At 38.3% G+C, this 23,419-nt stretch overlaps 1 protein-coding gene across 4 annotated transcripts in view; it reads right to left on the bottom strand.

Moving 5' to 3' along the window:
- The window catches only part of LOC309665098 (contactin-associated protein-like 3), a 239,849-nt gene that overhangs the window by 34,434 nt on the left and 181,996 nt on the right, over positions 1-23,419 (bottom strand). For all 4 annotated transcript variants that reach the window (XM_082471232.1, XM_082471233.1, XM_082471234.1 and 1 more), the window contains 4 exons: positions 20,871-20,990; positions 10,212-10,409; positions 6,443-6,599; positions 644-771 (listed from right to left, as the gene is read on the bottom strand). In XM_082471232.1, the coding sequence (XP_082327358.1) occupies positions 644-771; positions 6,443-6,599; positions 10,212-10,409; positions 20,871-20,990 (603 nt within the window). The remainder of the gene's footprint in view (positions 1-643; positions 772-6,442; positions 6,600-10,211; positions 10,410-20,870; positions 20,991-23,419) is intronic.

Below are 23,419 nucleotides of genomic sequence, written 5' to 3'. Positions count from 1 at the left end.
TGTTGAGTTCTCATTGGTGACCTGGAAAAAGCAGTTTCTGGGGAGCAATGGACGAGATGGAGGAGAAGACCTGATATTCAAGAGAGAGTAGAAGGATGAAAATTAAAGATAGAACTCACATATTTTATTTCAGTTATTTTGGGGGCATGAAGGATACGCAAGAAATCCAGATGCAGTTGGAGGGGTAAGTGGAGTTAGGAGCATCGAGGCTTCCTGTGTAAAAATTCAGAATTGCCAGAAGGCATTAATGACTAGATACACTTGATGGGTTCTGTCCTCTCATTTTCTCATTATCTTACCAATTTCAGGCATCTCAGCATACAGCAAAGTGCCTTATACTTAGTAGGTACATATTAGATGTTTGCTGAACAAGTGATATGATATTTCAGATGATTCCATGAATCTTTGCAGCACAGTCTCATGTAAATGTCATATAAAAGATACCTCTACATAATCCAGAGGTAATATGTTTTTTCTCAATTACATTAACAATATACACTTATTTTATAAAGTTAATACATTCCTAATGAAGTACAGATTATCAGTATAGACAGTGTTTTTATGAACCCAGGCAGTTCGATTTCTCTTAAAACATTGAAATGTATTAGCAGGGATGAAGACAGTTCCCCTTGCTACTACTTACTGTCTCCCGAGCAGAGCAGAGGCCCCAATGTATAAGCCACTTCAGAATGTGGTCGCCCTGTGTCTCTCATCACAACCTGAGTGACCGGCAAGTGCTTCTTATGGGAAAGGACTACTGTGTTGCTGGTCCTAGAAAACAAATACAACCACCTTAACATTATTCTGAATAATGTACAGAAAAGTAATAGTCTTTGATTGCAGTTCAAGGGGTATTAAGCTAAATTTGTAAATACCTAACAGTAGGGAAATCAAACATCTCATCTGAACACTTACAAACATACTAATATATTGAATGAGGTCTTCTGAGGACCAGAGACTTTTGTTCATCTACGTGACCATAGAGAAGAAAGCAGGCAGGTCCAAAATTATGGTCATGGATACAGGCATGAGATTACATTTCAGTGCGATTAGCAGCTCATTGCTCTTTCCAATTCAGCCACTGTGTAATAATTAAATGCAGAATTTACAGAAGCAAGAGCAATCTTCCTTCATTAAAAGAAAAAAAAAAAAAGACAAAAAACAAAACCACCTGACTGACAAGACTTAGGTTTTCAATTCTTGGACTATTGTTTTTGCTAAAGTTTCAGAAATTCCTACTGTGGTTATGAGGCATTTCCTTATTTGTTGAAGCCGTAAATTTAAAAACAAAATCAAAACAAAATACTGATTCAAAACCATGATGAAGATATGATACAATATATTCTTAAAATTAATAAATGGGCTAATGCATGGGAAAGTGCTTTGCCAAAGATTGTCACCATCCATTCATTCGACAAACACTTATTATGCATCTTCTATTTGCCAGGCCCTGTGTGTTGGGGATGTGAACATAAAACCCACCATCAATGCCCCCCAGTGGATGTTATAAATAATAACAATAACAATACTAATAATATCATCATGTAAGTGACTATTTGGGGACATATTAATATCTATGGTTTAATACAATAGGACTGGAACAGGAGCCAGAGAACCTGGCTGGTAAGTTGGCTGTACCACCACCATCCTCTCTGGACAAAGTAGGAAGATTTTTCTATACCTTGGAAGCTGTTCATATTTTTCATTGTACACGTCAATTACATACATGCTTCTGATTTATGAACAAATACTAGTTTGTCTAATTTATTGTTCTGTGTAGAACCTAGTAAGTTTTAATTCCAAATAATTACAAAGCCACCACTCACTCCTGTATGTACAAGTTGAAACATTTGAAACTGCCACTTTTGCAGGTCAAAAAATCAGCTGTTTCACACGGTTCAACCTGACAGCTTTCCTGCAAAAAAATCTTCCTAACTTAATAGTTAATCATTCCAATTCTGCTAGGCATCAAAATATTCTTTTAAGTTAGAAAATGTAAAATTATTAAGATTTTTATTTTGTTTAAAAATTTGAACAAAGTGACTGGCAGTGCATATGGTAAGATATGAAAAATATGAAATAAAGCCCTAACATTTAAGAAACAATTTTTAAAAATCAGATTGTGTCAAAAAATCAGACTGAATTAAACAACATGGCTTTATCTGGTGAAGCCCCTGCAACTCCTGCTGTTAGAAGTACACAGGTTTCATCCCAAGCACATAACACCTGACTTTGTTGGGAACAGTATTCACAAGCTAGAAGGTGCCACTGGATTATGGGGAGGGGGTCAGTCTGGAAACTTATTTTGTTATAAACACAGGGAGAGCACACCAAATCAATTCCTGGTATTAAATATCAGTAAACATTACGAATAGTATTTTAATTCCCGTGATTGCTATTTTGGTAGAACATCTTAGAGGAAAAATGCAAGTGCGTAAGTTCTTCATTGAGGATCTCTGAATTTTAAGGAACCTTTCAAAAGCTACACTTTCTATATCGCAAAAAGCTACATTTTAATTCTGTTTTTAACATTGACAATGCATTCACAGCCCTGAAAAAAACTTTAAAAAAATCATAATGCATGTAGTGTGCATTAAGGCAGATAGCATCATAAAGTCTTTTTGTCCTTTTGTTGTTTGCAAAGTACCTTCCTGAATCTGAGAAAATTTTAAACTCTTCTTATTTAAAAATTCTTTATTAGTACAGGTCATTCCCACTGTCCATGCTTTATGCAAGATATTATATGCCATGTTCACCAGACTCATTCAAAACTGCCTAATTTTTAGTTATATCTGTTTTCTTCTTGCTTCTCAATTTTTTCCAAAATTTGTAAAGATTGCATGAATATCTAGGTATGAAAATTTCTCACAAACAGTTTTAAACATTCAGTAACAGAACTTCCAAATCCACCTTTTTTGGTTTTAGTTTCTAATGCTCTAGAAATTCTTCTGGGTTTTTTTGTTTGTTTGTTTGTTTTTCAGTAGACTTTTTTGAGATATAATGGAGCTTCGACTACTTTGAGTTGTTGGGAAAGGCACAGGGGAGAAGCACTGGGTCAACTTTAAGTTTTATAATTGCTGGGGAGAAAAAGGGACTGGTGACAGCATAATTTTCATCACCCAGAATTACACATTTTGAAAGCTCCCAGGCTCTCTTTTGGGGTTAGCTGTTCTACTGGCTCATCCCTTTGGCAAACTCTAATTACTGCGGCATCATAAGACTTATTCACGTCTTGTAGGGCTGGTCTCCCCACATTGTTTCCATTTTCAGAATCGTCTTAGCTATTCATGTACCATTCTTTTCCAAATAAATTTTAGAACCAGTTTGTCACTACCCCCAAAATAAACAAATGTTTAGCATTTGTTTGGAATTAAATGGAATCAAGAAAATTATTTGGAGGAGAGATGCTTAGTTTTCCTATTCATGGCAGTGGTGTGATGTCTCCACTTATTTAGGTCTTCTTGTATTTTCATAATAAAGTTTTATGATGTCTTTTTTATAAAAGTCTTGCATATTCCAAGGTACTATACCCTTTTGTTCCTTTTGCTAGTGGTTTTTATATTTTCTTATAGTAACACATTTTTGATAAGAATCCAGTTATTCTAAGGTTCAGTAAGTAGCCTTACCAAACTCTCATTAATTTCAATAATATTTCTGTATGTTCTTAGGTTTTCTTTGTTGACAACCATATTTTCTATGAGTAATGTATCTTTATTTCCTTGTTTCCAGTCTTTCCAATTGTGGTTTTGAATTGCCTCATGTATATTTTTTTATCTTTCTATTATTCATTTCTCACCTAATTGCATTGTAATCAGAGAAACTGCCCATAGGATAACAACTACTGTAAAATTTTTTGAGTTTTGCTTTATGGAATATTGGGAAAATCAGTTTGCAAAAACGCAGTACACGTGCTTGAGAAAATTATGTATTCTACAATTTTATGTTCCCAACAAATCAAGTTGTTAATTTCATTTGAAAATATTCTATCTTACTAATTTTTGTTCATTTGATTACCAATTACAAACAGATGTACATTTAAACTTCTTCTTATCATGGTTGATTTGTAAATTTCTTCATTCAGTTTTGTCAATTTTCTTCTGTATACATTCTGAGTCATTTTTATTAGAAACATACAAGTTTATTAGCATTGTTGGTTTTTTATAGTGAAATTAAGCAATATCTTATAGTAATAGTGACCTTTGTCCACATTAAACCTTAAAACTTTACTTATTTTTTCGTATATTTGCCTGGTAATTTTTTTTTTTTTTGGCATTTTGCTTTCAATATGCCTAGGTTTACAAACAAGATATATTTGTTTTCAATTCAATATGACATCTGGATTTAAATGGTTATTTTTGTCACATTTATTGTGCATGATTACTCACACAGTTTTTATCTTGTACTTGTTGCTTTCTCTTTTTTTAAAGTCTCACTTTCTATCTTCTTTTGTATTAACTAAGTTTTTAAAATCCCATTTTTTCTTTCTTCCCTCTACTGATTGGAATATTACATGCTTTGTTTCTATTCTTTAGAGGCTACACAAATTTTAAGACATAAACTTTAAGCAATTTAATTCTAATAAATATTTACAAAACAAGTTTTAAATTTCAATAATATTTTTATTTCTAAACATTCTTTTAGTTCTTTTGTAAACCACAATCATCTCTGTTAACAGGATCTGACTGCTTTCTCGTGTTTCAAATTCATACATATAGTTACATGTTATCAGTGTCTAGTATTTTCTTCTTTTAGTTTTTAACCTCTGAGTTTACAATTTTTTTTCCTTAATATTTCCTCCTGCCTCTGGGACCTTCCTTATAAGATCACTTTCTTTCATTCTGAAAACCATTCTTAAAAATCCCTCTTGTGGAGTCTGCTAGTGGTAAATTTCTTCAGTGTCTGTTTGTCTGGATTTTAATTTTATTCCACTTTTTAAAATATCAGCTGGGTAAACACTGGGAGTTTGACAGTTATTTCACTTCCGCCCTGTGAGGGGTGTGCCCCACCCTCTGTGGGCTGGGTCCTGGGCTGCTCAGGGGAGGTCTGCTGGCTGGGTGTCCTTCCTTTAAGAGTCTTGCTTTCATCTCTGCTCCTTTTAACATTCTCTTTGGTGTTCTTTGATTTCACCATGGTGTGTCTAGATATGGATCTACTTTTATTTATCCTGCTTGGTATTCTAATGTTTTCTCAAATCTGGACATTTTTCTGCTCTTTGAATATTGCCTCTTCTTAATTATCTCAAATCTTCTCTTCTGAAACTTTAATCAGACACATTTTCAATCTTCTCCACATGACTCCTCCATGTCACTGCTTTTCTCGATCCCATTTTGCTTCTCTCTGTTCTATCTGTTCTGTGTCATTTATTTACACATATTTTCCATTTCACCAATTTTCTGATCACTTGTGTCTAATATCTGATCCAACAAATCTTAAATTGGGTAAATATTATCATTGGCTAATATTCTTTTGCAAATCACAATCATCTTTGTTAATAGGATCTGATCACTTTCTCATGTTTCAATTCCAGTTTTGATTTTTCAAGCAGCTCCCATATTTATTTTATCTTATGTTTTGAATGCATCCATGATCTGAGACTTTTAGGCATCTCATCTACACTTTGCAGTTTCTTCTGCCTCCCACATCTGTCCTCTGGTGTTGTATAACCCTGGATTGTGAGCTCATGTTTGGTGGCATTTTATCTGTGGGAATCCTTTGAGGTCTGTGTGAAGGGGGAGGGCAGGCCTCCAGTGAGAATCTCATGTAATCCTATGATGAGCCAGTGGTGCTGCCAACCTGTGGCTGTGTTAACTTAATTTGAGGACCATCCAAGTTATATAAATTTGGGCTCCAAATCTGTGTGAGGGCAAGTCTGTAGACATGAGTTTTCAGGGAGCTAGTTTTTTCTACCCAGAGTGCCTACTGGAAGATTTGTCCTTGTCTACCTTTTCTTTGGGTTTGCAGCCTTCTGAGACCTCCAGTTGCATGGAGAGTTTTGTATTCTGTATATCCCCTTTCATGGACTCAAGGCCTTGTCTGGTTTCCCCTGTGTGGCCATTTAAGAAAACGAAACTGGAAATTAGGAAGGTCAGCAAACAGCCCTGGGTCAGCCAAGGGGTGGTCATCTTATTAACTGGTTTAACTTAACTTTAAGAAGTCAGATATTTCACTTTCAGTGAATGGGAAACATTAATTCCTATTTTGTCTTACTAGAAAAATAAAATGGACATGATTAGTTACTCACAAGTAAACAAAAATAGCTACCTAATATTTTAGGCTTCAGATTAATGATATCATACACATCAAAGCTTATACTTTTAACTTGCTAGGGAATACTTTAATTTTTTTCTCTTTATTATGCTGTTGTGTCCAATGTCTGCCTAAGGTACATAGTTTAAGCAATAAAAAAATTACAGTTTGCACAGGGAAATTATATGGAAATCACCATTCATTCCGGTCAGCATCACAGTTGCAGTAATATTGAGAATCAATGCAGTTCCCCTCTAATCCACAAGTACATTTTTGAGCATCAGGCAGAGAACCTCCCCAGTAAGTGTGTGTTTCATTGGTTCTTCCAACCCACCAGCTCACTGGGGTTCCATCTGAAAGACAAGTATGAGAAAGGTGACACCTACTTTGCCCCCCACTACCTGCCTCCCCAATATAGTTCCTTTACTTCCCTCTATTTAAAACATAGAGAGACTATTTTAGAAGTAAGCATATTTTAGCTCTGCAATAGGATCATTTTTAAGAGGACTCCCAACTGTTTAAAAAAATATATTTTAATGCCAAAACTTACGTTGTCACCAAATTTTTTTCTTTTATCAGAAAATGAGCACGTAGTCCCTAACTCATTCAGGCACGATATTTACAAACTTCTCTTGAGGACTCCACTTACATAATTTCTTTGGAAATAACATTCAAGAAAGAATTGTCATCAAAATAAAAACCACAGTAATTTACACACTGAATCTAAAATCTGAGATCCTAAAATGCCATTAAAACGTTTACTGTTATTATGCAAAATATGGATTTCTTTCACTTTATTTATTAGCTAAAAACACTGGCATGTGTTTAAGACATGTACTTCCTAGCATGTCCTAAAAGTTTCTTGGAGACGTGCTTCTTCTTACACTGAATGGGTTGCTCTGTGTTTGGAAACTAAAGAAATGGCACTGATAAGCCTTCTTCATGCCTGAGGTGTCTTCGGCTTGAGCAAGTCCGAGACAACTACACCCAGTTCTTCAGCACATTCCCCTCCTCAGTGCAACGTATAATTAAGTGACAGGGCCAGAGGCTGCCTCCGCTCTGCAGGACTGCTCATTTACGCTAAAGATGCTGCTGAAGCCCCAGTGTGGGATTACAGTACACCTGGGGCAGGATGATCAGGAAAGAGGGCGCACACGGGAGGGTGGAGGGGAAAGAGTCCCTAGTAAACAGAGAATCAGGGCAGGAGGGGAAACGGAAGTGACATCAATTCTGCAAAGATGCCCTTCCATTTTCATGTGCTCTTTCAATCTCTTAAATTGTCCCCATCACGCCCCCACTAAGAATCTGAAACAACTTCTCCCTAACTTACAATCACCACTGCTCATTACGGCTCCCGGTTCAATGAGACTTCTGCTTCTGCTGACAACCTCTCAGCTGGTAAACACATGGACTGCATTCATTACCACGCACTGCAGGCCCAGTGGGTGCCATGTGTGCCAAGAAATCAATATCAACCATCTTTTTTTTTTAATGTGTTGAAAACTTATCTTTAGGGGGTGGAATATCTTTTTAGTGTATTATTTAATAGGTACGTAATAGATATTTTTCAAAATTCCATCTTAAAAATGTAATTATTCAACATCCTCTTTCATCAATTTGAAGAGCAGAGAAATCATTATATGCCAATGTGTTACTGTGTGTTTAGATTTTTCTCTCTAAAGTGAAAACCATTAAGTGTTTTTAAAGGTACAAAATGCATGTGGCTCCATTCAAGATTCCTTTGAGTAACTTAAAGAATTTGCATAAGAAATAATTAGGCATAATATGAAGAAGAATTAGAGGCTGAAATGAAAAGGAATAGGAGAGATATCAATGACCAGGGTGCACGGCTCCACTTCCTCAATTATTTTAGCCCATAGTTCACTATCCTTCTCTCCAGCCACAGCTACAATCCTCAATGGCCTTAAGCATTCATAGTATGGTAACCAAATGGTTTCCTAGAGTCAACACTTACTGTCATACAACTTCCTCTTTAGCCACCTGTAATCATATCCCCTGAAACTACATGTAACACAGAGACCTTAAAGATGCTGAAGGAAAAATGTTTCAGAACCCTAGCAAGATCCTAGGCCCTCTGCCCCTCCCTGGCCCTGTTGGAAAACAAAACCTACACAAGAGCTGCTGCACTGAGGCCCCAGACTTGCTATATCTCCTCTCAAGATTACCACCACCTCAGTCTCCTGATAACTTCTGAGAATTCGAACAGTGGAAAATTCTTGAGAGAAAACTGAATTTTGACTGACATTCCCCAACCTACCCTAGAAAATTCCTGAGCTACTTGTTCCCCACACTGCAGTCCCCTTGTACTGTTTTCACACTGCAACCTTCTAATGAGGGACCCAGGCTTTGCTGTTTTCACTCCTTCCGCACAAGAGTAGAATCAAAGCTCTGCACACCCATTTGTGTCTATTGATAATACCGAGCAAATTAGTGCAACAATTTTAAGGTGTATTGGGCTACACTATTTGCCTGCCTCAACTCAACCTTAATTAAGCACCTCTGGAAATATATAGGTCTGTAGTGAATTTGTTTAAATTAAGTTTGTACTAACAATCCTCCAGTAGCAGCATATAAGAAATACAAATAACTTGAGCATGTATAGTTAATGAAGTTCCTTATTTTGTTTTTTTTAGCAGGTGTTTATTAAGTTTATAAGTCTTTTCTCTTTCCATCTTTCCCCCCAGCCCCAATTAAATACTTGTTGAAATATTTGTTTTTGTTGCTGCTGTTGCTGTTTTATATATTTATTAACATATCGAAGGGCTAACAATTGAACAACCACATGCAAATCAATAGGCAGACACTGGCCCTCCAGGCGGGAATCCTTTGCTGATCTGGGTCGTGTCCAGGTTCTGGAATAGACCATCTGCTAGTTTGTATGAGTTTGCTCCATGACTCACTGGGTGGTTTTGTTTTATGACTTTGTTAGTGGTTGGTTCCAACACTACTCTGTCTTTGCCTTGTTTTCCCTGGTTAGACAACCCATAACAATAATTTACTCTCCTGGAGGCAGCTTTCTCATTCTTCTGGGGACATACAATTTTAGCTCGGTGATCTATTTGGCATCAATCAACTAACAGTAAGTACTAAACCCACTAGCACTAACTAAAAATTCAATAAACTGGAGAGATGCAAATAAGTAGCATTTACTTCATGCCATTTATAGACGTGGTGCAATTAAGTTCTGGCAAGGTCATTTCTTAGCTCTGAAGACTCAAAAAAGAGAAAATGATTTCCTGAGTCCCATAGCTGCTGAGTGGCAGGGACTTGTCTAAGTCCTAAGAGCTTGAACTCAGAGGACCTGCCTACTGCCCCCTACTCATTCCACTCCCCAGATGCCTAACCAGAGAAGGGGCAGGTCAGCCTCCAGAAAACCGAGCAGTTTCATGAAGGCAGTGAGGTTGCACATTCCAACAAAATGGGATTTTTCAAAGGAAGAAAATATAAAACTAAAAATAAGAATTTTCAAAAGACGAAAAGATATGAGAAATAAACTATTAGCACTTAACGTTGTGTGAAAGAGCCGTTGATACCAACATTGTTCCCTAATTAACAATTAGCCCAGACACTAATTGCATTGTCTATGAAAAAGAATATCATGGGATAATCACCTCCAGATAACTAAGCCATGTTGTTGTTAGCGATCCTTCCCAAGATAAAACAGAATTAAGACGTCCCTGCCCTTCGTGGCAGATGAGCACCGAGCATTCCAGGGGCCTCCGTAGGAGGCTTTGACTGCTCAGTTGCCCAGTTGAGTCCAGGGAGAAACTTCAGATCATTCCTGGCTTTGAGCAAAGACCTTGGTCTTTGCTCCAAAGAAGAGTATCCCTGTCACTTCAGATGTGATCCGGGCACTATGGGCACAGATTCTCATGCATCTCTGGCAGGCCATTGTGACCTGTGGGGACAACAGCCCACAATGTCTGATTACTCTGATTACTCACCATGGGGAGTTGAAAGCCTTGACTTCTTGCAGTGGAAAGTCAGCTTCTGTTGGCAGTGGTCCGCATCGTCAATTACGGCCTGGAGCTGGTCCATGCTGGCTGTGTACTTGAAAAACACAGGATGGGGGCTTTCTCCATTCGAGCTTTTGACACTAACCAAGTGGGAGCCATTGTGCTGCACTGAGGTCCATGCAGTGTCTGGTGGGCAGAAGAGAGGTTGGGAGGGAGAAAGGAGACTGTGATGAGAATGGAATCATTAAACATAAATATGGAAATCAGAAGCATCTTTTATCTGAATTAAGGTTTTTATTTTTGGAGCAATCAGGTCTCTTTGACATCGGAATCAGCGAGTGGAATTCTTAAAATGTTAACAGTAGGGATTCTCTTTATTGAAATCTGCATTACCATTACTATAGTCAACATTGTCAGGGGGTCAATTTTTTAAATTCTGTATTATAACACTCAAAGTTATAAACAGAACTTTTTGGCTTTTATTTTTGTCTTTCCATTACTGTAAGAGGAAAGCGAAAGATTATCGCGTATATACTTACGTTTTTAACAAGCATATTCCTCATCTCACTGAGCATCTTTTCCTCTGATAATCAAAGAAATGTGTAAAAGACACATTTGAGGAACAAGCAGCCCACAAAACCATTATTTTGATCATGCAAAATAATGGAAAATAAGTATTTTTGACAAAAATTGACTAATAGTGTGTCAGCAACTTGTTCAATGGCCAGCACTAAAAGACACAGTGCCTTGGGGTATCTAATATAACAATTCCTAGCAGTAACCATAGCTACATGAATGCCTGCTGGAAAATTCTGGCATATTTCTGTTACATTGATTACCTATATTTTTCAAAGAGATTTAGAAAACAATGCACACTCCACAATATTTATAACAGAAGAAAAACACCTTGACTTCTTTTATCTTCCCCAAAATAACCTCCCACCATGAATGTATAGAAGCTCCCACAGTATAAAAGGCCCATGGCTCAGTGGCTAAAAGGCTGAGTTCAAGCTGCCTTAATTCAACCATATTTATAATGTCATGTCATATAACTTCCTCTGTAATATGTATTTGATAAAATGATCAGTATCCATACAAACTTGCCATATTACAAGGGCAGGAAACAGTCTTGTGGAGTTTATTTTTTATTAGTTTTTAATAGCTAATACATGAGCAAGGTTCAAAAATCAAAACAATGCTGAATGGAACTCAGTGAGGGGTCCCCTGCTCCTTTCCTGCCCTGAGAGTTTGGGTCTGGGAAAAACCTACAGCCATGCTGGTGTTTGCAAACCCTTAACACATCAAATACATCCAGAGATCCAGGGAAAAGAACGCTAAGGGCCATGGAAAAACCTCCAATTCAAAGCCTATGGAAAAGAACATCACAAAATATGCAAAAACTAGCAAGAAAAGGAACAAACTGTGAGTCAGCATGACTAATGCAGTTTTATATTCAATTAGGAAAAAAGACTTAACAGATCACCTGCCTCTCTGCTCACTAAAGGGCGCTGTGAGTGTTCCTATGGCAACTTGAAATCCATAGATTATGTTTCTCCCTTAATCATGTTTTCACTAGACATTTTATATTTCAACATTTTCCTGGAAAATTACTTAAATGCGTCTGGCATTATTTTTGGTAATTACCTACTCCCATTCACCCTCAGGGTTTCTTCCATCAAATGAAATGAGGGTACAGGGAGCCATGCAGAAGACTGTGTTAGGCTTAGGAGTTCATCAGTTCCCATGCCACTGTGTCATTTATTTTCATGGCTTAGGGCACAAAGAAAAATGATGTGCCTGAATAGTTCATACAGGCTAGTGGTCAGTATGATAAATTTATGGTCTTGCATGGCTAAGGTGTAATAATAGAAATCTTTTGAAGTGGAGAGAAGGGAAAGGTTGAAAAGAACCTCAAAACTGCCCTTCTGAAAAAATACTTTAAATGGTTGCCCTTTCTAGAAATATTATTTAAAAGACCCCAACAAAGACACATTGTTTCCCTAATATTCCACAACATATTATTTCAAAACTATGAGTAGAAAGGAACCTTTTGACATGACACGTAATCTTAGCCTTTAAGCACGAGGAGACAGACTAAGGAATTTAAGTGACCAGCATGATGGAAAAATACTTAGCTGTTATTCACGGTAGTCTGAAGCATAATTTTGGATCTGAGGTAATTAATTTTAATAGTGGTCAAATTTAAACAGGAATTTTGAACTATTGTTGAATTAGACCCTATCAGAACGTGTTCATCCAACTCACTGGAGCCTTTCCTCTGCACAGGAGCAGGGTGACCACTGGTGGCACCTGGTTGACCGTTTGCTCGGACAAATGAACCTGCAGCCAAGTTAACTTGATGGTTTGGTTTTGTAAGCAGGATATAAATAATGACATTGACTTACCATATCATATGACATCCTCCTCCTTCTGTTTGTTTTGCCAACTTAGATCCACTTTGCAACTGGCAACACTTCCTACACTTTATAATAGACCTCTGAACTATACAAGGAGTCTTTCATAGCAAAACAAGTGGTTGGATGGAAAAAGAACCAGATCTTTATTCCACAGATTCAGGTAAACACACATTGAAAGCATATCTGCTATGCTTATTTCAATATCTCCCTGAGAAAAAAAGACTTCACGAAAAATATGATGCCTTTATACTTTGTGGGACCATCGCTCATGATCTGGAAATTGACCTCGAGGAAAGTAAAGGCAAAAATCCCTTCTCCCACAGATGCCTGAAATGAAGTCCAATTTGTGTCCGAACACCACCTCTTTGGAAATGAAGCCAGCTGCCTCTGTTTCTTCTGATGGGAAGAGGGTACACATTCTGAGAAGACTGGGAAGGCAGTATGCCAAATGATTAACTTGTCACATCTATCTCCAGATAAAGCTGGTCAAGAAGATGCACTCAGGATGATAAATAAGGACAGACTGATGTAAACACTAGCAGCCATTCCTGGATCCACAAAAATAATCTGAATATTACAATAGAGACCCACAACAGCCTTCTCAGAATTTCTCCCCCTGTGTTACTATCCAGAGAGAAACACTGTTATAACCTTTTATCCAGCCCAACCCTCTGGCCACACAGATAAGGGAAATGGAAGTCTAGAAAAATTCACTTGCCCAACTTCACAAAACTATGTAACTTTGCCACACATTTCTAAGCAACCCAACGTGAGTCGCTGAGCTTTCTGAGTAGGTAAAGTTTTCAAAGAGTGCTGAGATCTGTAACCTTCCCAGAGTGCCTTACCCATCTGAGCCCTCTACTATATTTCCAATGAAAAAACTCCAGAAGAAAATAGAACTGGATCCTGGGCATTTATGTGCCCATAGTGCTGGGAATGGCCAACTGCGCTGCTCTGAATGTCCAATGGGTGCCCTGAGGAAGACAATGGTCAGCTCTCACCTGGCCCTGCCCTAGATCTCAGAGGCCCTGGGCCCTGCCATGTCATCTGTTTGTCAAAGCCAAGGATGACTGGTGTGTGTGTTTTATTGAAGGGGAGAGACGACAGCTCTAAGCAGACAGTCTCCAGGCCCTGGGAGGGTCCGGAGGTGGCACTCATCCCAGCCCCACACCTGTGGGCCCTCTTGATCACTATTTGTATGAAGACCCTCATAAGGGCTGCCACAGATCTGGGGCCTTGAGGCTTTTCATGATTTATTTTAATATTCTGAACACAAGAAAATGCTATAAGATACAACTGGATATCCTCAAGGGAATGCAGCTACTTCACAGCCTTCTCCCCTAGGATTTCAGAGGATGATCTTTTCATTTACTAGGTCACACTGAATACAATTTTGTGTGTCTGCTCATTCATAAGGGTAGGCATCTGCTATTTAACATGAACTGACACTTACTCAACACGACATATATTGTCCTGAGGCAACATGTATGTGTGCTTGGCCCCGTGCCTGAAACCTCCCAAGAGCTCAGTTACTGGGAGATATTATTAGTGCTTTCCCTTGTTTATCAGCCTACCACACAGCACAAGAGCAAAGAAATTTCCTCAGAGAGTACATTATATATGCACTTATAAAATTAGATATGGACAGAGTACAGGGTCATGGTCAATAAGAGATATGGGTTACAATCGATGGTCTTGGAAAAGTCAAAAAAATCCTCTGAGCCTCCAATTCCATATTTGGTAAATGGGGAAAGTGGACCAGGCAGCATCTAAAGACTGAACGCTATTGTCTAGCCGCCTTTGGATGCTAAGGCAATGAACCAAGCATGCTGCTGGCCTAACTGCTCTCTGAACATCTATATGTTTATTGTTCATCAAGACCATTCACTTTGTTCACCCATAAGGCCAGGGCAGACTGTGTGGCTGACAGAAAAGCAGGAAAATAAACTTTCCTGAAGCATTTGTCCTTTTTCCCTTCGGGCACAGTGACAGGACCTGCTCTAGAAACTCTGCATTGCCAACCACGCTAGACTGCCTGTTTTAGGAACTACCTTTACAAGCTGCAGGAGGCCGGCCAGAAAATGTACCCCCAGTGGGGGCAGGAAGGGTTCTTTCTAGGCAAAAGCCAGGATAAAAGAGATGCAGGTTCATGGTGTATGAATCAATACCCATTCTATAGAGGGCTTTTAAAAAAATGACATGAGTTATGTGTAAAGCAGTTGGGCTGACTGCCCTTTGCTAAACCACAGTGCTGGAGGCCTGACACAATTTTTGACACAGGGAAAAGGATGTTTAAGGAACACAATTGTGTATATTTTAACCCCAAACTCCTGATTTATCCCCTCCTCTTCCCCTTTGGTAACCATAAGTTTGTTTTCTATGTCTGCGGGTCTATTTCTGTTTTGTACATAAGTTCATTTGTATCATTTTTTTTAGATTCAACATTTACGCTCTACTATATATAAAATAGATAACCAACAAGGACCTACTATATAGTACAGGGAACTATACTCAATATTTTGTAATAACCTATAAGGGAAAAAAAATCTGAAAAAATAGATACATATGTATGTATTACTAAATCACTTTGCTGTACACCTGAAACTAACACAACATTGTAAATCAACTATGCCTCAATTAAAAAAAAAAGAAAAGAAACACAATTGCTTGGTTTGCATAAAGGCAAGTGACTCAGCAATAATAATGAGTAAAAAAATCTGGATTATTAACTTGTTGAGTCAATAAATCAAGATCCGAAGGCGCAATGGGCAGGGATGCCATAGACCCAGTCCTCAGCTTGTTCATCAAGCCTCCAGGTGATTTTTATGGACTGGACGTTGAATCACTGCTCTGACTGCAACCTATCTTCTTTCTGTGATGATCATTCTCACAATGCAAGGTCTGAGAAGCAGTTTCTGAACCTCACAACTATGAAAATAGCAAACAACTACCCTGGGTTTAGGGTGGGCACAAACAGTTCTATCTCTCTCAGTGAGCAGAGCCATTGGCCTTCCTCATCTTGCCATCAAAGAAGTTATGTTTTGTTTCTTCTGTTTAGAAAGGGAATAGGTCCGTCAACAAATTGCACAAGCAGTCCATTCAAAATAGCTTACTATTTTGTCTTGTTTTGGTTGTCTCTGTACTAAAGGTACTAAAAAATACATGCAGAGTGTGTCCTAGTACTACATTTTTGAAGGCTGTTACCAAGGATATAATTTTTTTTTTTCATTCTGAAATCTGATTTTTTTTTTTAGGCAAGTTTAAGTTTATTTATTTATTTATTTAACATCTTTATTGGAGTATAATTGCTTTACAATGGTGTGTTAGTTTCTGCTGTATAACAAAGTGAATCAGGAATACATATACATATGTCCCCATATCTCTTCCCTCTTGCATCTCCCTCCCACCCTTCCTATCCCACCCCTCTAGGTGGTCACAAAGCACCGAGCTGATCTCCCTGTGCTGTGCGGCTGCTTCCCACTAGCTATCTATTTTACATTTGGTAGTGTATATATGTTCATGCCAATTTCTCACTTCGTCCCAGCTTCCCCTTCCCCCTCCCTGTGTCCTCAAGTCCATGCTCTACATCTGCATCTTTATTCCAAGGATATAATTTTAACCATTGGTTTACAATTCTGTTTTTTGTATATTTTTCCAAGTGTTAGTACTTGTTTTTTAATAATTAGAGGGTGTTTAATTGTCCACAGGCATCACAGCATCATGGAGAAGGCAAATTTTTCATAGTGGACATATTTCCAGGTTGGAAGAACAGAATCAGGACCCTAAGATCTTCCTCTACCAATAAGCAGATTTGTCAGGGGGCACCTCATATGACCCCTGGGCAGTAAGGACCATTTAGATGTAACTTTGGTTCATTCCTTGGATTTTCCCCAGGAAAAATCTGGCTTTAAAAAAATTTTCATTAAATATTTTGTTGTCTAGCTGCTGGAGGTAGTCACTGGTCTTTGGACTGGCCTGTGTGTTTCTCTGTCTTCAGCACATTGCTTTCCTTACGGTGTTGAGTTTAATAAAAATCCTTGGTATTTCATCGTATTTGGAAATTGTCACTGAAGTAGTTAACTCCTGCTCTCCATCTTGGGTATGTGTGTGTGTTAATGATCCACTTGATGTTCCATCTCAGTCATAGTTATGGAACCCTTACGACATTGATCTTTTCACATAGAACAAGAATATACTAATTTCAGGAGTTTTACATGAGAGCTAGGCAACTATAAACTTCTCTAAAAACCTTTAATTACTCAAAATGCATTGTGATACAATAATCTCTATGTAATGTTTGTTCATTTGCAATGTAATATGAAGATATATAGTTATTAAGTATGCTTTAATAATAGACATTTACACATCAATATAAATCCTTAAATGATTAGCAATAATTTTCATGAATCCCTACACAAACACATACACACACATACACACCTTACAGCTCTTAAAACTTTCCAAGATTACGTTAGAGAGTTTAGAAGATATTTAATTTAGAGAATTAATGTCTCATACTTTATCTTAATAGATGTGAACCATTCCTGTTGCATTTGTGGATGCATCAGAGCCACAGGGATTCAGTGATGGATCATTAAACCTCACCCACAGCAACCTACATAAATAGGAACAACAGGCTAATTGCTTGGACCGTGAAATGAGTAGCGGCACCAAAATTTTACATCTGCATCGGTTTTATTTCTCCATTCTGTGATGCCCTTTGTTCCCTTTCCATTTTAATTTTTTGGACGATAGAGTAGCCTGTGCCTGCTAAAACCAAAGATCCTCAGCTACACGACAGTGCTTTCTAAACCCGTGTGCACATAAGCATCTCTAGAGAAGCTTAATAATAATACAGCCTCTCCTGGGATACTGCCCCGCAGAATCTGGCTGTGGAAAGCAGAGCTTCCCCTTGGGGAACAAACACGTAGGGACCTGGAGAAGCTCCATCCTGCTGGATAGTGACAGTAAAGCAAACAGAAGCCCTCTGGTCAGGTTAAATTAATTTGTAAAGTCACACTCCAAATTATATTTTTAAAAGGTTGTATTGCCAAGGATGTTATAACCACCCAGTAGGCTTTAAGAAGATACATTACACTTGTTTTATAACCAACAGATCTCCACTATCTAACTAAATGACCAATAGGCAACCCAAACCTCACCTATTCACAACTGGAATCCTGGTCTTCCCTTACAAACATGGTCCTTCCCAAGAATTCTCCGTCTCTGTGAATAATACCTGCACCTTCTTTCCAGGGCTCGGATCCAAATACAGGAGCCCTGCTTGATGCCTCTCTTTCTCTCCATCGGTTAGTCCACGGGCTCTAACTCAACATGTCTCTCCTCCTCCTCCTCTGCTCCCAGCCTGCTACCCACCACCACCATCCTGGCTCAATTACTAGAGCAACGTCCTAACTAGTCTCCTTGCTTCCTCTTGGTGCACCGTGATGGTTAAAGGCCCAAACAGCACAGCTGGTGTGAATCCTGGACCAGCCCCTTTCCAGCCACGTGACTTGAGGAAAGGCCACCTCCTAGTCCTTCCACCTGAGTCTGTCCCACATGCCAGCTCCCCAAGGCTGCAGGCCTCCGGCACTTGCCTCCTCCCTCCCCTTGAAAGCTCCACCTCAGGTTTTCTCAGGGTCGCTTCTTTGATGTGGTTGGCACAAATGTCACTTTCCAACTGAGTCCTTTCTTGATCCCTCTATTTAAAACTGTAACCCATCCTTCTACAGTCTGTGACCCTGTTCCCTGCTTTGTTCTTCTTCACAACACCTGCTACCTTCCAACATGCCAAGTATTTGATTCCCTTCTGTCAATGATCTGGCTCCCCACCCCAGAAAGCACCCCCCACCAGGGGAGGGAAGTGTTCAGATCCATTCCCTGCTGTGGCCACAGCCGTGCCTGACTCGGGGTAGGCGCTGAGTACACATGTGTTCGATGTTGTCAGAAGCTTTTTTGCAACTCTTCAGTTTTGTGCCTTTACTTGGACGTTTCTTCAGGTCACCCGGGGAAGGAAATGATTCACATCCTCAGCAGACAGTTTTCAAGGCCATCGTGTGTCTAAACCGACCAGGAGGGTTAATCAGTAGATTTCGCCTTTTCCCTCCCTTATTTAGAGGTTCTTTCTCATCTCTAATGTAAGAAAAACCTGCTTGTATATCATCAGGTATTATTCTAAGTTACCTGAAATCAAAAGCTGGGCATCTGTTTTTACTGGCTCTTTGCATTTTGATGGTAACTACTCTTGTCTCTGGTGGTAGGGGCCAAGGTTCGCTCTGAAAAGGTAACAGCAATTGCAGGGAATCAAAATACATCAGCTATGGTATCAAATTAGCATTAAAACAAAACACCTTTGAGATAGTTACACATTCCAAAGGGGCTTTATAAATATGCACAACTAAAGCTTCATGGGGAAGCCTAGACCGTGTGTTCACTAGCATGACTAAAATATCTTTCTTTTATTACAACCATAAACTGCAGAAGATCGGGCCCTCATCTCTCGGTTATTCCTCTTCGCAGCAAATACCTTTCCTTATAAACTTGACCTCAGCCTGCCAATAGTTAACTATTAACAAAATAGCTTCAGTCATTGAAACTTCATTCATTTTGGAATGTGCCAGTTGGGATTATTTCCACCTTTCTAGAATCTTGGAATTTTTCAGTGTGTATGGAACTCTGCTCATAGAATTAACCCAAGATAAAATGTATGAAAATCTTTAACATGCCCTAGACTATTCTGTGATAATTAAGAACTTAATTGATAAAGGGAAATGTTTTATTGGGATGCTAGCAACTTTATTTAGCTTTCTTTGTTCTTGGCATTCGCTTGAGCCATGGTAATGAAAGAAAATCAAAGCAGGAATTGAAATCACTTGAAGGCCTGTTATAAACCACTGGAGTGCAGTATATCTAGAATGATCCCCTGGGCTGTTTCCTAACATATTTCACTGATCACACATTTTTCAGTAAAGGTAAGCCAATGTATTTAACTCTGTCATCACACTGCAATATTTTGGTCAGTATTTATGATAAAATGTTTACCCCAAAGCCCAAAAGAGCCATACTCACACCTAGTGCAATGCCCTGCAAGTTCTTGCATTTTCTGTACCAACTTTGGGGGTAGTTTTGGGACTGGAAGATATATTTGACTGAATTCAGATCTAATCATATGATTAATCACTGCCAAAATGCTCAGATTTTGTTTCATGTATGAAATGGTAGGTAAAAAAACCACACCAGGATTGTAAGCTACTCACAAAGCATCATCATAAATTTACCCATAAATAATTCCCTCCTTGTGAGAATTGCAACCCTGTAAGGGTGACATGTAGCCATAATAACAGAAGAACAAAATTATAACTAAGTTATAGTTGCCTTAGAACCATCTATAGTTGATTTTTTTCTGATCATTAGCTCAGAATTTGCAGAGTCAAATTCTGTGGTTGTTGAAGTACCTGTTAGGTCTACACTGCTAGAGTAACAGAAAGTTTTCTTGGAGGTTTGTCCTCTTTTTATTGGTAAAATGTTATGCGAGCATGGAGGAAAAGTTATGGGTACAGACACACATAGATACAGGTACAGAAGAGGTATAAAGAATTTGTATCAATTCCATCAGGGCAGCTGTCATTCATTAAAGTGGATGCTTTGGTCCTTTGTGGTCCTATGCTTTAGGCGGAGATGTTAAATTAAAAAGTTTCAAAGAATTAAAGGCATCATAAACAATATGTCATAAACAAGTCCTTTAACATATAATTAGGTTTCTAAGGAAAATAAAATATTATTTATACAGTTGCACAAGAATAATATTATTACTTGAAGTATATACAGTTTAGAAACATTTATTATCTCCTAGATAAACTCATGTGATTACAGATTCAAAAGAATACAAATGGATGTTTTCATAAATTTGAAAAGTGAATATTCTCCTAAGTCTTTGGCATTTATTGACATGAACTAAGAAATAAAGTTTATCCTTTTTTGTTTCAGATTAATAAGCAAAGAGTTATTGTTAATTTTGCACAAAGAAAGAACATAACGTTTAATTGCCACCTCTTAACTATTTTAGAACATTATGTTTAATACTTCTGAGCAATCATATTACAATTACAGTCAAAATGCACATCTACATAAAGCTGCCAGTAGGTAAACTCTACTTTCCCCATCTGGGTTTTTCATGCACAGCAAGTATTTACATGAGTTTAACTGTCATAAAAAAGGCTTATTAGCATACCTGTCATGTTGCAATATACAAGGGATGGTCCCAGCGGGCCACTTCCGTCTGAGTCGATATAGTAGAGCCCTGAAGAGCTTCCTCTGTGCCTGTGGGCTTCACATGACTGCTCGTAGAGAGCTGCAAAGAACACGGGTCTCAGACAGGAGCTACAGTGGGATGGATCCCTCCATGTTGTGAATTAAGTGATACTTTCCCCAGTGACACTCATTCTGCATTGCTCTCAGGGACGTTTTCTTTAGAGGAGTGTTTCCCTGTTTCAGTCAGATAGAGTGAAGATTCTGCAGCACGGAGTGAAAGATTTTAGGAGGTATCACTGTGGGACATGTGGATCTGAATCCTGTATGTTCTAGAAACACAGGATTCTTTTCAAAATTGTGGTAACTGGATTTACTGTTGTCTAATTCTTTTTTGTTTCATAATACCTAAGCACCTGAAGTGCATTGGCTTAATCTCCCTAAATCATCCGCTTTTATCTAAATAATCATGTTATTTTATAAATTACTCTAATTATACCCTTTGTTTACTTAAAACAATTTACATGTGAAATGCATTTTTTTCAATGAGATGAATTTCACAAATCAGCAACTCTTCTTCATTCAGTTTTTAAAGTTTGCTTTAAAAAGAAACATCCTTAAATGCTTTGCAAATAATTCAAGAAAATTGAAATTCAAAGAAATATATATAATATCTATGAAATATCTCTTTATAGTTTTAATTTATCTTAATTCATAATTGAATTTTCTACATGTACAATAAATGTTTCGCTGTGTACAAGGCAAGTGATTAGCATCTGCAAATGATGGACTCAGTTAATACTCAGAAGACATTTAAATGAGTGATCAACCAAGTAACATCTCCAGTGTGCATCACTCGCTGCCTTGACAGGAAAAACCCTTTGAAAACCCGAAAAGCCGCTAATGGCTGCTGGGACAGAAGTGCAGCACTGATTCTGGCAGAGTGATGGATTGGATCTTTAAGCCAGCTCTAACGATCAGATTTGGCATCCACACAGACAGACTCAGGTGGTGGTTAGGCAAGATCCACAAAATGGAGCGATCCGAGTAGGATATGGCTTTATGCCATGCTACAATGACTGGATTATCTACACTTCTAACTTTGCCTATTTCAAATAATCAACAAAAACCCAGGGAGAGATCGAGGGGTTGTTTTTCTCTCATCTCAAAGAAAAAGAACATGAAGGGAATGCTTTTTGTCCAGAGGTTTTACAAAGGTAAACATCCTTTTGTTAAACATGGCCAAGTGTCAAATGTATCAGATTGTCCCAAATCAATGTCACGGCTACTACCATCTACACTGATGGACACAGAGACAATATGGATTGCTTTTCCACCATGCATGCATTTTGGCTGCTCATGTTTACATTTCTATAAATACATATGCTCATGACCACCTAGAAAAGTGTCCAGAGGGATACACGAAAATTGATAGCAGTGTTTGTGTTTGGGTTGGGGCTGGAATTGCCTAGGAAACAAGAGTAGAGGAGGAATGCCTAGGAGAAAGCTTGCTTTAAACACGAATGTACACATGTATTAATTGTGCACTTAGACCCAAAAATAATGGTCTCGTGATCATTTGTTTTGATTTGGCAATATCTCATCTTCATGTAGCTTACCAGTTAGATGATCCCAATAAAGTCAATTCAGTTATTAGACCAAATCATGGGGCACAAATGAAACACCCTACATATATATAACAGATATATATATATATGTTAGTTTTAAAATCAGTGTTGTTTAGAACGATGTTTAGATCACAGTTACTGATAGCATTTTAGCCATATTTCTTACTCATTAATATTCAGCAGATATCTGCTTCATAGAAGACACCTTGCTAAGTGTGATGGAGGACACTCTAAGGAAGAGATCGCCCCATTCCTAACTGTGACTTGGCCAAGTCACTTAGCCTCAAGTTTCCCAGATGTCCAGCTCTTTTCAAATGAAGAGTTACCCTGGGAAATTCTCACCTGGCACTAGTACAGTAAATAGAGTTGCAGGTGGAATTGCTCTGGTTGAACTTATGGGATGTTTAGGGCATAAGTCACCTCCCTTTGTCTTCTAAGATGCTTTGAGCTCCTCTGTGGAACCTTCAGGGCTGAGGACCCAGGGCTCTCATCCCAACACCGATGCCTGCCTCGCTGGGATTCACTTGCCATAAAGACAAATTTATGCCAGTCCAAACTCTTGCTTTTCTCCCATATGTGGAAATAAAATTAAATAATTCACAGGGAAGAGTTTTTAAAAGTGCAATGTATTCTCCCAGTAGGAGGGACTGAACATGGTGAGATCTGTGAATTTTCATATCATGCTCTCTCTCTCTAAAGACCCAGAGAGAGGGGTGCTACCAGAGAAGGGATTCAGAAATATCAGCAGTGACACACAAATAGGGAAAAACTAAAAGAAAAACATATACAAGAGCCAATAATTAGAAGACCAAGGGCATTTCAGAGGCTCTGTCATAAGCTAATAGATTAGCGGTCAATAAAGTTTTGTTAGCTTTAAAGTTGAAAGAATAATTCTTCAGAAAAG

The sequence above is a fragment of the Balaenoptera physalus genome (assembly GCF_965194825.1).
Source record: "Balaenoptera physalus genome assembly, chromosome: 7".
Classification (NCBI taxonomy): Eukaryota; Metazoa; Chordata; class Mammalia; order Artiodactyla; family Balaenopteridae; genus Balaenoptera; species Balaenoptera physalus.
The sequence above is the reverse complement of the archived record's forward strand: the minus strand, read 5'-3'. Positions and strand labels throughout refer to the sequence as shown.